The 15,171-nt window shown below is 50.0% G+C and overlaps 1 protein-coding gene across 2 annotated transcripts in view; it reads left to right on the plus strand.

Moving 5' to 3' along the window:
* Positions 1–10,622, plus strand: part of KCNJ6 (potassium inwardly rectifying channel subfamily J member 6) — a 187,946-nt gene extending 177,324 nt beyond the window's left edge. Inside the window, exons 4-5 of one of the 2 annotated variants that reach the window (XM_016123341.2) lie at positions 576–863; positions 10,519–10,622. In XM_016123341.2, the coding sequence (XP_015978827.1) occupies positions 576–863; positions 10,519–10,538 (308 nt within the window). In that variant the 3' untranslated portion in view covers positions 10,539–10,622. Of the gene's footprint in view, positions 1–575; positions 1,067–10,518 lie in introns of those variants that run through there. The other variant, XM_016123340.2, reaches the window with a different exon arrangement.
* The last annotated feature ends 4,549 nt before the right edge of the window (positions 10,623–15,171 follow it).

The following is a 15,171-nucleotide window of genomic DNA, read 5'->3' on the forward strand; positions in this document are numbered from 1 at the left end:
ACATTTAAGGAGGGGGGCGGTGGCTTTGAAGTCTTACCTTACCGGCACAGTCTGAACAACTATCCCGGGTGGGCTGGGGAAGGCGACAGCTCAGGTCGGCATCCCTTTCGGCCGCATGGCACGGCCCTGGGCGGGTGACAGTGACCCGCGGCCTCCAGCCTGAGGGCATTTCGGGTGCAGTTCCAGAAGCCAAACTCTCCGTTCCGCCTGTGGCCGCATCACGCAGGCCCCAGCGGGACTTGGGCAAACCGGCGGGAGGTCAGACGTGTGACCTCAGGGCTCCCCCACAGCCAAACGTGGATGACACGAGCCACCTGAGTGTGCACCTGCGTGTGTGCGCACACACACACACTTCCCCGTGTGTTTGTGCATGGCCAGAATGCTCATGTCGCCCTCACCCCCCGCACTCCACCCGGGGCCTGGACTCCCCAGCACAGGCCCAGTGCCTATGACGTGAAGCACCCAGGTCCCAGCCCGGGCGCCCTGCCCCACCCAGGTCACAGCCCGGGCGCCCCGCCCAGCCCCGCGGCCACGTGAGCCCCACACTCACCTAAGCCCCGTTTTTCTCTCCGCAGGCATGACGTGCCAGGCCCGAAGCTCCTACATCACCAGTGAGATCCTGTGGGGGTACCGCTTCACCCCCGTGCTCACCCTGGAGGACGGGTTCTACGAGGTCGACTACAACAGCTTCCACGAGACCTACGAGACCAGCACTCCGGCTCTGAGCGCCAAAGAGCTGGCCGAGCTGGCGGGCAGGGCGGAGCTGCCCCTGAGCTGGTCGGTGTCTAGCAAACTCAACCAACACGCAGAACTGGAGACCGCGGAGGACGAGAAGAACCCGGAGGAGCAGACGGAAAGGAATGGTGATGTGGCAAACCTAGAGAACGAGTCGAAAGTCTAGTCCCCCGGCCGGGCCGTCCCTCCCCGCCCCACGCGGCCTCTCCCGCTCGCATTCGTCTCCCTCTCTCTTTCTTACTTCGTTCTTCCTTTCTATTTAATTTTGGCATTACCCGAAAACGAATCTTCAAGGTGTAAAATATCTACCCGCCCTCCCTCAGTTACTCAGATTGGTGAGGCGGACGCGGTTGTGGTTAAGGGGGCAATACGCCCTCGCCGGTGGCCCGATCCCGGTCTCCTCCCCACACACCCAGCTCCTAGGGCTCTGAGCTACTCCCCGCGTGGGTCGGACAAGAGCAGATCACTCCGAGGGGGCCAGAGGTTTGACCTGGGATGCGAGACGTGGAGTCCGGCCGTCCATTTTGTAGATCCCAACACATTTCGAGTCCAGAGCCAGGTGCTCGCCCCGCGCGGGCAGCGCAGCCGTAGGACCAGGTGAGGTAAAGACGGGGCACGAGGCGTACACTGCCTTATGTAGTTATTTATTTATTTATTTATTTTTGCAGTCAGTAATAGAACCCGGCATGTACAAAGCACTGTAGAACACAGCTTCTAAATAATGTACATACATGTATAATTAATCTAGGTTTAGATCTATAACTTTAGAAATAAGATTTAAAAAAAAAAGAAAAAGAAAAAAGATTTGCAAGTCCAGTAGGCATTTCTGTTCTGATGGCTTCGTTTTCCGAATTCCTTCGGCCCTGTCGACCGCTGGCCCTTCCGTGCACGGCCTTTGCTCTGTGCCCCGTTCGGGGACCTCACCGATTCCTCGCTGATCCTTCTACCGAATCTAATAAGCCATAGGTCCCGGGGAAGTTGGGAGGTCCAGGAGATGGTAAAGCCCACCACCAATATGCTGACGTCCTGTGAAATGTTTACAAAACCGAGGTCTCTCTGTTGAGAGAACGAGAGCCTCCCCGGCTAGCCCGGGGGGGAATCCCGGGAGGAAGACGTCCTCCAGCACGTCGCCGGTGACGTGGTCACGCCTTCCACACGAATCCTCACCCTCCGTGGTACCATAGTTTGGGAGACCACCAAAACCACCGTCGATTCTCCAGCCGTTCCACTCTGTAATCGGGAGAAACTGCAGACCATTAAAAAGTGAGACGTGGGAAGTTCGCAGAAGACGGTTTGGCTCTACGGCCACGAAAGTCGTGACGCGCAGTGGGCGCGCACGCCGTGACCGCTGCCCTCGCGCACTCCGACTTCCTCCGCTGCTCTTCCTGTCCCTGGGGCTTATCCATCGGCAATTCTTGCATCATCATTTACTCTTATCCTTATTCTTTTATTATTACAAAATGGCCAGAGTTCGAGGTTCAAAGATTAGATGAACCATCTTGGTGACAGCTAAGAGATCCCCCGAGAGTGTGCCACAAGTTAGAAATCAAATCCAAAGTGTCTGTCTCTCGATCAAAAGAAAACAAACAAAAAACTCTGCAGCTTTATTTTGTTGTAATCTGCAAAGATAAAGATAGGAAGAGAGAGAGAGAAGGAAGGAAAGAAGGCAGGGAGAGGGAAGAAAGGAGGAAAGGATTCTGAAAATCTAAATCTCAGAAAAAAATTCAAATGAAAAAAAGGAAGAGGAAGAGAATCTTAGACCCTCAAGGGCAGGTGGAGATTTTGCACTGTAACGGACTTTTCACCTTAGTTGTGCAATTGTAAACTGTTTGTCCCCTCACGCAGTCGCCCATCATAAACATCCGTGGGCTGGATTCCAGTTCATTGGCGGCTCCTACAGCTGTGCTGACTTTGAGGCTTTGCACCAGGAGGGGGAGGAGCTCACACCAGCCGCCCCTCCCAGTTGCCCCAGCGTTCCCGGACTGGGCCGACTGGATCGCACGGGCCTGCGCTGCACTTGGACGACTTTGTCTGCCAAAAAGCATGTTCCAGAGAGAAGGAAAGTGGCCCCCCCACTCTAACATGGGGTCTCTCTTCTCCTGCCTCCGAGACTTCGCATCGGGACGATGGCTTCTTGGCACTGACTTGATGGAAAACAAAGCTGTTGGCTGCAGCCCTTTCCTGTCTGCCAACTTTTTGCACCGAATATCTGCTGAATCACTTATTCACACCACACTTTCTCAGGAGGAGGTCGCACCTGAGGAAAGGGGGAGCCCCGGGCACTTCCCGCCAGGCTCCGGGGACATGCTGTGGCCTCACGAACAGAGCTAGCGACCACATTGCAGGGCATGGCGTGGCAGCACGGGCAAGGCGGAGCAGGGGCTGCGAAGAGGCTGCTAACTCAGCTCTCGAAGACGCAGACGCCTTGGGCCTTTTTTAAACCCCAGACTGAGGCTTAAAGGGCAACATGCACCCTGTTGCCTGGTTGGAAAAGCAGCTCGGGCCTTCGAGCACAACAGAACAAAGAGCCTTGACAACCCTCTGGTCTCACACGTGCGCACACACACACACACACACACACACACGCTCATCAGTTCTGTACCTGTGACAGGGCGCCGGCCGCGAGGCCTTTCCCTGTTCCTCACTGTTTTTGGTGTCGATGTAGCCGGAGACAGAACATGAACCAAATCTCGTTTTTGTAATGCGAGCCTCTGACTCTTTACGCGAGGATGCTCCGAAGAAGCTTTTACTAGAATGTCCCTATCAGACACGTCTATTTTTCTACGGTTATCGATAACACAGTTTAACAGTGTATTTTGTGTCCGCCGTTAAAATTGGGAACTGGAAGAAGCTAATTAAGACTGAATTCTCTAAGCTGCAAGCATGGAATGGTGTTTTTCATGAAGACAGTTCAACACGGACGCTCCCCCCACCCTGATTTCCAGCCCCCATACTCCATATCCGGACCCCAATCACTCAGTCCCCTTATTAGCAGAGCGAGTGCTATGATAATAAATATGCCTCTTTCACTGCAGCGGACCCGTGACGAATGAGACTCACTCTCAACTTGACGTTTTGGTCTGTTTGGCTCGCGCGCCTGAGTCTCAAAGATGCGTACGGGGCCCGTCGGCGGATAAGCGCTTCGGACTAACGGGTGACAGCTGCTGCAGCTGACCCCGCCCTGGAGAGAAGAGCGGATTCAGCGGGCGGTGCGACCCCACGGGCTGCCGAGGCCCTCAGACTCTCACCCCTACCTACACCACCATGCTTTCCAGCTGGAAGAGAACCGGCCCGCTCACAGCCCATTCTCCGTAACCAACATGACCGTTCACGTTTTCGGCTGTCTCCTGGGCAATTAGCACGTCGGCAGGTCATCGTTCTTCCAGTCCTTAGAAACAGAGCATTGCAGCCTGGTTGGCCCAAGTAACAGCCGCCCGTGTCCGTCAGGAGAAAGCCTCTCTGCCCCGCTCCCGCCCTCCGTCGGTCCCTTTTTTTCTCTTTCCCTCGTCCCTCCTTCCGTTCCAGACCTGTCGATGGAGTTCAGTATCTTATGCTCCCTAACAGAAACCCGGCCGCTGTCTCTAAAAATGTCAGTCGATTTCTTAAGCACAAGTTTCTCTTCCAGGCTGAACCAAACTAGGGCTCTAAAATGTCTATTTTTCATTATAGTCTAATTAAAAAATTATTTGTGACTTAATTTAAAAGCCGAAATTTTGAAGTCTCCAAAGCAACACTGTTTGCTTTCCATCCCCACATTTTCCTACCTTTCGAGTTTCTTGCTTCTTCTCCTTTGCCTTTTTATTTGGATTTAAGCAGGTGTCTTGGGGATGTTCAGAAACTGTTTATAAAGGTGGCAGCTGATGGACAGAGCAGGAGGCTATAAAAATGTTGTCTGAAAACTACTTGAACTCACCAAAAGAAAGACGGTGAAATCATTTGATTAGCTGAGCGATTCGAGATTTTTAAAAACTAAAATATTCATAGTCGCTTCCCGGACAGTTCGTCAACAGTGTGAGTAGTTTTCGATCTTTCTCTCCTCACCTTGGGTGATGTGATGCTCTATGTGATTCAGAAGAGTCAAAAAGGAAGCTGAAAATGAAATGTAACCAGTGATCATCTTCTACCATTTGCTCTCAATGGATGGCCATAAAGTCAAAAAACATAGGCAACATATACATGATAGGTAATTCATTGAAGCTGCATTACAATATATTATAGTTAATTCAATATTATCATGTTTCTAGGCTTTATGGTCAAGTGGTGTTTAAGAAAATGTTATCTTTTAATTTAAAACGGAATGAAACACACCTGCTCCTAACACTTGTGCCCTTAGAGTCTTAGGGAGTTTCTAAGGCAGAGTGTCATCTCGAGGTCCAAACTCCATCAGGTTACTAAGAGACCTGGACAAAGTACGTGCAATGACAGCAATGATGCTGCCCTACTGTGTGCTGTTGGGGGCACTCGGAGAACTTGCACAAATCATTTCATCTAAATCCAATCCACCAATGAGAGCTCGAGTATTACAATTTACATTTTATAGACGGAAAAGTATAGGGTTTGGGCAAATGCGGGCTATTTCCCCACGATTCTAAGGCCAGCAAGCTATGGACACTGCTCTCAAATCCAGGTGCCCGGGCTTAAGCCATGGGCAATTTTTACTACAAAAAAGTGTTGGCAAACCAAATCCGCTCACAGAATCTGGCCTACCCGTCTGTTTTGTGGACCTCTGCTAGCTAGGAATGATTTTACATTTTTAAACGGTTGGCGGGGCGGGGGGTGCGGGGGGAAGAAACAAAAAAGAAGAATATTTTGTGAAGTGGAAATTATATGAGATTCCAATTTCGGGGTCCATAAATAAAGTATCGGAGCACAGGAACACCTATTCACTATGCATCGCTGATGGCCGCTTTCACATCACACCGGCAGAGCTGAGAAATTAAAGCGAGACCGCGTGGCCGGGAGACTCGGATATTTACTCTCTGGCCCTTGACAGGAAAAGTTTGCTGAGCCTGCACTGCGCTATTAAATGCTATTAGTACCATTAAGTACTATAAATTATTAAGTATTATACTGTAGTCTTAAGAGATTCCTGGACAACTTAGAATAATGACGTTCGTTTCCAGCATAAATCTATTGCAGCCACTCATTGGTCTGTTCAAGGGAAAATAACCCAGATTTTGGGAAGAGGGACTTCGAGAGCCCAGCCATATAGTCAGGTCTCAAAGAAAGACTCCCTCCTTTTTATAACTATCCCTCTGGAGTGGTGAATAAAATTAATAGCCAGCCAGAATTCAGCGGCCGACTCAAAAGTTCTGTGATGAAAGTAGCCATTAATGAACAGTAAAAAAAAAAAAAAAAGGAAACTCCCAGTGCAGAGACTGAGCAGGGCTTCGCTGGCCCCACTGGCACTTAAATGTGCACATAGTGGGGCTGCAACACTCTGTCCAGTGGGGCGAACTGGGCTTGCAGGGGTCGCTGCAGGTCCACCCGGCCCCCGCTCCTGCACACGCCTCCTCCCGCCACTGCCTGGGAGCTCCGGGGCCCCGGAGCCCCGAGCCGTCTCTGTCGCACCAGTGCACCAGTGCAAGGAGTTGACACCTGGAAAACCAGCGGGTTCTCTGAAAAGAGCTCGAGGAGAAACGAGAGAGCGTCGTGAAGGGTTCTTGGGCCGTTTGCTGCGTTCCGAATCAGAGGATAGAGATCGGCAGTTATGGAGATAACGGGCGGGGGAAATCCAGGCAGCGGGGTTCTGAGATAGGTCGATACTGAACAGCGTTCTTGGGTGCCGCCGAGCTGAACTCACTCGTGTTCTAAGAAAGCACTGCCAAGCCGGACGTCGGCCAGCCAAGCTAGGTTTTTTATCTCCTTAGTTCAATTGAAAAATAACGTCGTTTTCTTATGAGGGCTTTCCTAGAAATTACGTACAAAAGAAAACATTTCGTGACAGATCATGGTGAGGTGGTGTTGCCAACACATAACTGATGGAAACTGAGATGGATTTGGTCCTGTGTCTGAAACTGAGCGGGTAATGATACCTGCAATAGAGATCACAAAAGAGCTTGCCACCTCACGACAGCATGGGGCGGCATGATGACTGAGTGGGAAGGGGGAGAAAATCCCAAAGTTCAACACCACAAAACTTAAATAAATATAAGAGGAGTCAGAGATTTCCTTGGCCTCATTGCCTTGGAAAAAGGAAGCTTCACACATCCACCTTATTCAAGTAGGGGAGTCCTGGGGAAAGAAGCAAAATATTTAAGACGCACCAGAATAGTTCCTGGAGGTGGTCCATGTGACTAAGTGACGCAGGCTTGCCACTGCTAAAAAATGGTATTTACAAACTTACTTTTACACTCCTCTCCCCACGGGTGTGAATCCTAATGTGTCCGTGGTCAGCAGAGAATTGTGACCACGCAGGCCAGCAGATCTCAGTTTCAGAGGACGAGACACCCCTTCTGACACAGCGCTGGGGACCATTTCAAGAAGAAGGCTCTGTGCTCACTGTGTGTTAACGCCGATCGGGAACACTGTGATACCAACCAGCCAAGCTTTATAAGCAGATGAAGGGCTGCTTTTCTCAGGCAATGTAAATACCTGCTACCCACAGGCACTAGTGAAACAAACATGTAACTTATCGTCATTTCTAAAACCCTGGTAGAAATCAGAAAACATCCATCCAAAGGAGCAAGCTATCCCAGGAGCCTGAGGTCAGACCTAACTGACAGCCGAAACCTCAGTCCAGGCTGAAAGTCCGGTGGAAAAGATCGGGGCTGGGTCGACTGCGACCCACGACAGGCAGGCCTGGAGCGGCGAGAGCTGGGACCCCGTCGGCCGTGATGAGAACCTCTGGGTCCTCGGCCAGCGTCTTAGAGAAGAGGGAGCAGTGTCCTCGGATCCAGCCGCAGCCGGTACCGGCACCGCGTCAACACTCGGCACTGATGAGCAATGCCGACCCTCGGCTCAGCCTTCGGTGGTCTGGAAGCCGCGGCCATGCCAACCCTTCTGGGTGAGCCTCTCCGTCCAGGACTGGCTCCTCCCCATCTAGACAATGACCCCCCAGAAGTGTCTTCCGGGAACCCTGTGTCTTTCAAGGTTGTCTTGGGCCAGCACTTAAGGTCCCAGAGGAACCACATATGGACCCAGAGCTTATCTCGAGCCCACAGAGCACCTGCCTGGGTCAGGGACGACAAGGCCCCCTGGAAGAACTGAAGCAGACCCGTGAGTCCCCTGTGCACAGGGGAGCCCCTCTCCTACGTCAGCGACAATCGGAACGACTAACGCACACACGCAGTAGGTGTAAGGCAGGCAGTCCAAAGCAGTTCCCCGTTCCCCTGGCCATTATTTCAGTGCTTTGTTCCCTCTGCATTTCTCATTCTTCGCCCTCCATGAATTTTCACTTTCGGTATCGTGATGCTGTGCGCCTGAACTGGGCCGGCTCGTCCCGCAGTCCAGGCCGCCTCCCTAGACGGTCAGACCCCATTCCCTCTTTATGAGTCACGGGGCTGGATCTGCTCAAACCCACCCTGAGACCAATACGAATGCCGCCCTGGTCGAGAAATGCTCGCGCCCCCTCCCTTCGCTCTGGGGGAGCCCCTGAATGAGGGCAGCGATGCCGACAGTCTTCTCTCGATTCGCAAGGATCTCCGGATCGCGGCACTGGGAGACGCGCCTCACGCCGTCCCCAGCTGCCAAGGGCTTCCGCGTCGCCGGCACTCCGCCCCGCTCCTCCTCCTAAATTTCCTCCCTCGGCGCACCGCCAAAAGTTATCGTTGCCGGCTCATCCTTCTGAGTGTCCGTCGCCTCGAGCAGCAGGCAAGAACCTAGTCCTAGAGCGGGTCCTCTCCCTTACCACCTAGGTGTCCGCCATAGTTTTAATCGGGCGTGTAATAAGTTCATAGCCTGACTACCTGAGATCGAAAACGTAAAATCGTTTATTCCTGCCCCCTAGACACCTGGAGAGCCCACAAGTGATGGCTGGGCATTATGACATCGGCCCGTAACTCGGCAGAGGGCAGGCGAGGTCTTGTGCCAAAAGGGCAGCCGGATTCTCCAGAGGAATCTTCCTGTCCATTGCAGCGTGCGATTAGGCTAGCCAGCTCGCCACAGATGGCCCTGAACTGCTGTCTTCATCTAAAGCGAGGGCCACACAGGGACAGGGAACGCTCACACCAGCACAGGATCCCGAAGTGAAGACCTGAATACCTGCCTGCGTTGGCAAAGCGGTCTCTCCTCCCCCGCCATCTGCAGATTGTGCTCTGGGAGAGACACCTACCACCCATGTGTGCTTGGTTACCCATGGCAACCTGCAGCCTCTCAGCCTGGACCTCTCCGTGGAGTCTCCACGGAGAACTGGCCGAGGCCCCAGGGGCTAAAGTTGCTGAGCACTGCTCCACCTGCAGACAGCCTTGGGAAAGACCGAGGCGGCGGAGGCAGGAGGCAGCGCCCAGGCAAACAGGTGCTGTTCGGCATGCCAGGTGTAGGGCGTTCCTACCCTTCCTTCCTAGGATAGCATGTACTTCGGTGGCCAAGTGCTCTTCTGAAAAGCTGTTTTTTAAGCCATCATCCGCATACCACGCTCAAATCATATTTACCTTTCATTAGAAAGATCCCAAAGCTAAATTCCCACACCTGATGGACCGCATGTCCGACGAGCTGCCATTTGATTCATCGTTAAGTAAACTCTGCGTAAAAGATTAAGATTGGTCTAAAGCAAACAGTTAAATAGTGTTTCCATAGTACGCCTAAGTACAAACAAAAACGATTTAAAATTCTACCTAGAAATTCTTTTTTAAACAGCGATTTCGAATCAGAGGCATTCGTGTTTGCTCGCAGGATGCAAAGCCTCCAGAACACAGTTTCTCTGTGAACTCGCCATTTTTCGTGTGGCTTTGAACCTGAGAACAGACTCCTTTACGTTGGCGTGAAAGGGGAAGCGGAACTCAGCACGGAACTGTCAGAGTGAGGTTCGGTCTGGCCCGCGGACCAGGCGGCAGGACCAGGCGGCAATGCGCTCTGCGGCTACGGCCCCGGGCACGGAACTCGGGGCGATTCTGGACGTGGTGGAGCTCAAGATGATGCCCGCTTTCAGCGACGGGGTGCTCGTGTTCGGACCTCTGAGTCGTGACCCACCCCACTGTGCGGGTCAGGCCAGCGGAGACCCCACAGGCTGCGGCTCACCCAGCCAGCTGGCCGTGTCCGCAGGGGACGTCAGGGAATCAGCAAGGACGCCCCTGAACGCTTGCGCCCCTCTTACCTTCTAATTCCGTTACAGCGGGCATCAATGAAACCCGGGGCCTGCCGTCACGTGGTTCCTATTTGTATTGTCAGATAGTCTCTTTCTCGCCTTTTCTGAAAGAAAGAAGACGCCTCCAAACGTTATGCGATGCAGATGCAGTATTCCCAGCTCTTTGTAACTAACGCAATTACTAGCAAGAGCAACAACCCCTTCCACACACACACACGCACACACGCACATGCACATACATGCGCATGCAAATACACACACACTTATCCTTCCCAATCAGGTAGGAGCTGGTCCACGTGAGTGAGTTTTCAGAAAACCAAAGCCTTAAGAATAAGAAGCACTTCTCCACCATCACTGTGGAATACTTTCTAAAAGGGGCCACATGCACACCTGAAACTAATATACTAGTGTCTGTCAAGTATATGGAAAAATAAAAAAAATATTATTCCAAAAAAAAAATAAGTAAAATGTATCCTGAGCCTCCCCGACCCCACAGGCGATGGGTCATAAAGTGGCCTTCTTCTTTCCTTGTTTTGTAGGAAACCTGGATTCAGTCTGAGAAGACCATCTTTCTGGTCCCGGTTCCATCCATCCCCAGAGGACCTGTGTGATCTTGGATAAGACACTGGACTGCTCTGAAACAGTTTTCTTAGGTTTCTCACTCGTAAACTTTATTGTGGGAGCAGTTTTAGGCTCACAGCAACACCGCGCAGGAAGCACAGGGTTCCCACGCACCCCCGTCCCCTCTCGTGCAGAGCCGCCCCTGCCATCAGCATCCCCACCGGCGTGGTCCGTCTCTGGCCATCGATGAAGCTACACCGACCTCGCCACCATCACCCAAAGCCCACAGCTCGCACTAGGGTCCGCTCTTGCTGCTGCGTACTCTGAGTTTTCACCAGTGTGTGATGGCGTGTATCCACCATGACAGAATACGACGACGAATGTGCCCTGCACATTCCTCTGCCCCTCCCCCCAACCTTCGGCAACCGCTGATTTTAACGTCTCTGTAGTTAGTCCTGCCTTTTACGCATCGTCTTTCAGTTAGAATCAGGCAGCAGAAAGCCTTCTCGGATTAGCTTCTTCCACTCGGTAATATATATTTAAGCTTCCTCCATGTCTTTTCTTGGCTCGACACCTCATCTCTTTTCAGTGCTGAATCATATTCCATTGTCTGAATGGACCACGGTTTCTTTATCCATTCACCTCCTGAAGGACACCTTGGTTGCTTCCAAGTTTGGGCGATTATGAACAAAGCTGCTATAAACATTCACGCGCAGGTTTTGTGTAGACGAAATTTTCAGTTCATTTGGGTAAATACCAAGGAGCACGATTGTTGGATAAAACGTACGTTTGGTTTTGTCGGAAACTGCCGAACGGCCTTTCGGAGTGTGCACCGTGTTGCGTTCCCACCGGCAGTGACCGGGAGCTCCCATCGCTCCGCATCCTCGCCAGCACTGGGTGCCGCCAGTGTTTTGGACTTTGGCCACTCTCATGGGTGTGAAGTGGTACCTCATTGCTGTTTTAATTGGCATTTCCATGACGACATGATGTGGAGCATCTTTTCATATGCTCGTTTTCCATCCTCATAATTTCTTCAGTGAGGATTCTGTTCAGGGTTCTACCCATTTTCGAGTCAGTTTGTTTCTTATTGTTGAGTTTTAAGAGTTCTTTGTATATGTTGGATAACAGTCCTTTATCAGATGTGTCTTTTGCAAATATTTTCACCCAGTTTGTGGTTTATCTTCTCATTCTGTTGACAGTCTCTTTTGAAGAGCAGAAATTCTTAATTTTAGTGACTATCAGCTTACCAATTCTTCATGGAGCATACCTTTGGTGTTGTATTTAAAAAGTCATCACCTTACCCAAGGTCATCTAGGTTTTCTCAAATGTTATCTTCTAGTTTTATAGTTCTGCATTTTACATCTAAATCTATGATCCATTTTGAGTTAATTTTTGTGAATGTGTAAGGTCTGTGCCTCTACTTTTTGTATGTTAATATAGTTTTTCCAGCACCATTTATTTAAGAGCTATCTTTGCTCCATCATATTACCTTTGCTCCCTTGTCAAAGATCAGTTGGCCGTATGTATATGAATCTACTTCTGGGCTCCCTGTCCTGCTTCATTGATCCGTTTGCCTGTTCTTTCAACAGTGCCACACTGTGTTGATCACTGCAGCTCTACAGTAAGTCGTGAGGTTGGGTAGTGCCAGGCCTCCAGCTTTGTCCTCCTTCAGTACTGAGTGGGCTATCCTGGGTCTCGCTGCCTCTCCATGTAAACTTTAGAACTGGTTTGTCGATATTCAGAAAACAACTTGCTGGGATTTGGAATGGAATTGCGTTGAATCTATACATCAATTTGTTAAGAACTGACATCTTGACAATATGGAGTCTTCTTATCCATGAACATGGACTATCTCTCCATTTATTTAGTTATATTTGTTCTCTTTCATCAGAGTATTGTAGGTTTTTTTTCATATAAATCTTGTACATATTTTTTTTAGATTTATATCTATGTATTTCATTCTGGGGAGTGCTAATATAAATGGCATTGTGTTTTTAATTTCACATTCCACTTTTTTATTGCTGGTATATAGGAGAGTGATTTTTTGTTTATTAACCTATATTCTGCAACCTTGCTATAATGGCTTATTCTAGGACTTTTGTGTTGATTCTTTCAGATTTTCTACATAGACAATCATATCACCTGTAAACAGTGACAGTTTTCTTCTCGTTCTATTTAAATGCTGTTTTCACCGCATCCCACGGATTTTGATAGGTTGCGTTTTCATTTTAATTTAGTTCAAAATATATTTTCAATTCTCTTGTGATTTCTTCTTTGACCTATATCTTATTTGGAAGCACGATATCGAATCTCCAAGTCTGGAGGATTTTTCGTCTGTCTTTCTAGTTTAATCTCATTGTGGTCTGACAGCGAACATTGTATAATTTCTGTTCTTTGAAGTTTGTTAAGGTGTGTTTTATGGCCCAGAACGTTGTCTATCTTGGTGAATGTTCCACATGAGTTTGAGAAAAATACATCAGGTGTTAGTTTCCTCATTTTTTTCCAGCAAGGATTTGAATCCCACAGTCTCTGCTTCTATGATTCGAATACCGGTTCCGGTCTGTACCGCTATTGGTTCCAGCCTACACCACCCCTACACTCAATGGCCCAGATGACTCACCTTTCAGTCTTAGCCGTTTTTCACGGTTTCACCGACATTTCACTGCCATCCATACGCTGGTCTCCAGCACCCCTCGCCAGCCACCTCTTCCTCTCTTCTCTTCTGCCGCCGTCAACCCCGCAGCGAATAGACAAGTCGTGAGTTAGATGCCTTGCGGACAAATAAGATGCTACCAGACGCGCACTATAGTGTCCTCTGTAGTAGAAAAAGCCCCGAGAAAAGCTGACACCTTTGACAGAAAACAAGTGCATGGCTGCCTGTCGCCAGCTCATCCACAAACAGTCCGGTCGGCTCCCACTGACCACTGGCAACTCGCTTCTCACCTGAATCCAGCTCTACCTTCCCTGAAGCGTGCATCTAGAACCCCAGGCAAAAAAAAAAAGGAAAAAAAAACGTAATTCTAAACCAAGCAGAACATAACTAGGGAGGCCAAAAACATAAACCATAATAACGGTTTAATTCAACTGCTTCATATCGCTCTTTTCTACTATTAAGTGAAAGATTCGTCATTGCATTTGCCTTTCCTAATAAAATAGCACAATACCAAGGCCCAAAATAGTCATTATGGCCCAATAAAATACAAGGCTGTTCTGTGCGCCCTTTCCTAAAATAGAAAGAAAATTACTCTAAAAAATTTCGCCAGTTCGAATGTCCACAGGAGTGCCTGAACTTTGTCTTTTTAATCCTGAGTCTATGAAACTGAAGATAAGTCTTAACTTAGTTTGAGGGTTGCACGTTTGTAGATATTCAGGTTTCCGCGGGCTGGGAAGTTCCATTCTGACCAATGTACACAACTGTCTGGAGCTTCTTACACAAAACGAAGCCCAGCCCCTCTCAGGACCGGACTATCGAGCTGGGGTGTCTTTGGGGTGTATGTCAGTGTTCTGGTTCCGGCATCAATTCCTAGAGAACACGAGTCTCCTAAAAAGAGACGAGGCACAGACATACCCGATCTGCAGCACCGTTCCCAGATATTCAAGAACTTGAGTTTTTGATACAATGCTCGTGCCCTACAGAGAAGTTCAATGTTTCGTTTTCAAGGTGCATGAAGTTCACCAGTGCTGGGAGCAGGCACACACTTGTATTTCCTTTCTCAGGGACCCGAGCAGCCAACTAAAACTAGACAAGGACAGAACGCCACCCGAAGTGTTCTGGAAGCTGGCTGATGCCACACGTGTCACTGTTCTCAAGCTCCAGCTCCTTAACCGAGTATGGGCCACAGACACTTACATGCAGGCGGCAACGTCCTCGGCAGGTCGCTCCGAGGACTCTAAGAAGCAGTGACAGCCTCCTCCGCCCTCAACAACCTTGCCAGCTGTGGCTACTGGCTCTGACCCCGTGACAACACTGTGCCGAGGGCACGGAACCACACAAAAGCCCGGTGAGCAACTACTGACTCCCACTTTACGAATGAAGGAACTGGGACATAAAGAGGGGGTTAACTCGCTCCCGCTCCAGAAGTGAGACGCCCTCATCAAGAGGGTCCAGCAAGGGTTCTGATATTTAAAGAAAGCAGATCAGTTTCCATGGAAGCGGCAGGAAGGGTCTCCTGGAGAAGGAAAGGGCGTTTGTCCTGACGTTCCCGGAGACTGGGTGGGATTTGGAAGATGAGGATCCGAGGAGGAGGGCCTCCCTTTCCGTTTGAGGGGTCAGCACAGGAGAGCGTCCAAAGACAGACAGACAGACATGCACAGAGCAAGACCGGGGGGTGGCGCCAACGGCAGCCTCAGTGGGGTGGGATGGCTTCTCGTAACATTTGATAACATGTGCATTTTGAAAACTGGTGCTAAATTGTAGAAGACTTGCGATCTCAGGCTCAGGAACACAGACCAAGGAAAGGGTAGCGTGGCAGCGTTTATTAACGCCACCCAACAACCCACCCCAGGGCTTAAAATGCTCTTAGATCATTAGGAGTGAATTTTTTTTTAAAAAAAGACTGATTTTCAGTAGGGAAAAAAGCAAGATCTCCTTGACAGAACTGTCAAACATGTTGAAGTGATTCAGTGAATCG

Source organism: Rousettus aegyptiacus, unplaced genomic scaffold (assembly GCF_014176215.1).
Source record: "Rousettus aegyptiacus isolate mRouAeg1 unplaced genomic scaffold, mRouAeg1.p scaffold_m13_p_4, whole genome shotgun sequence".
Lineage (NCBI taxonomy): Eukaryota > Metazoa > Chordata > Mammalia > Chiroptera > Pteropodidae > Rousettus > Rousettus aegyptiacus.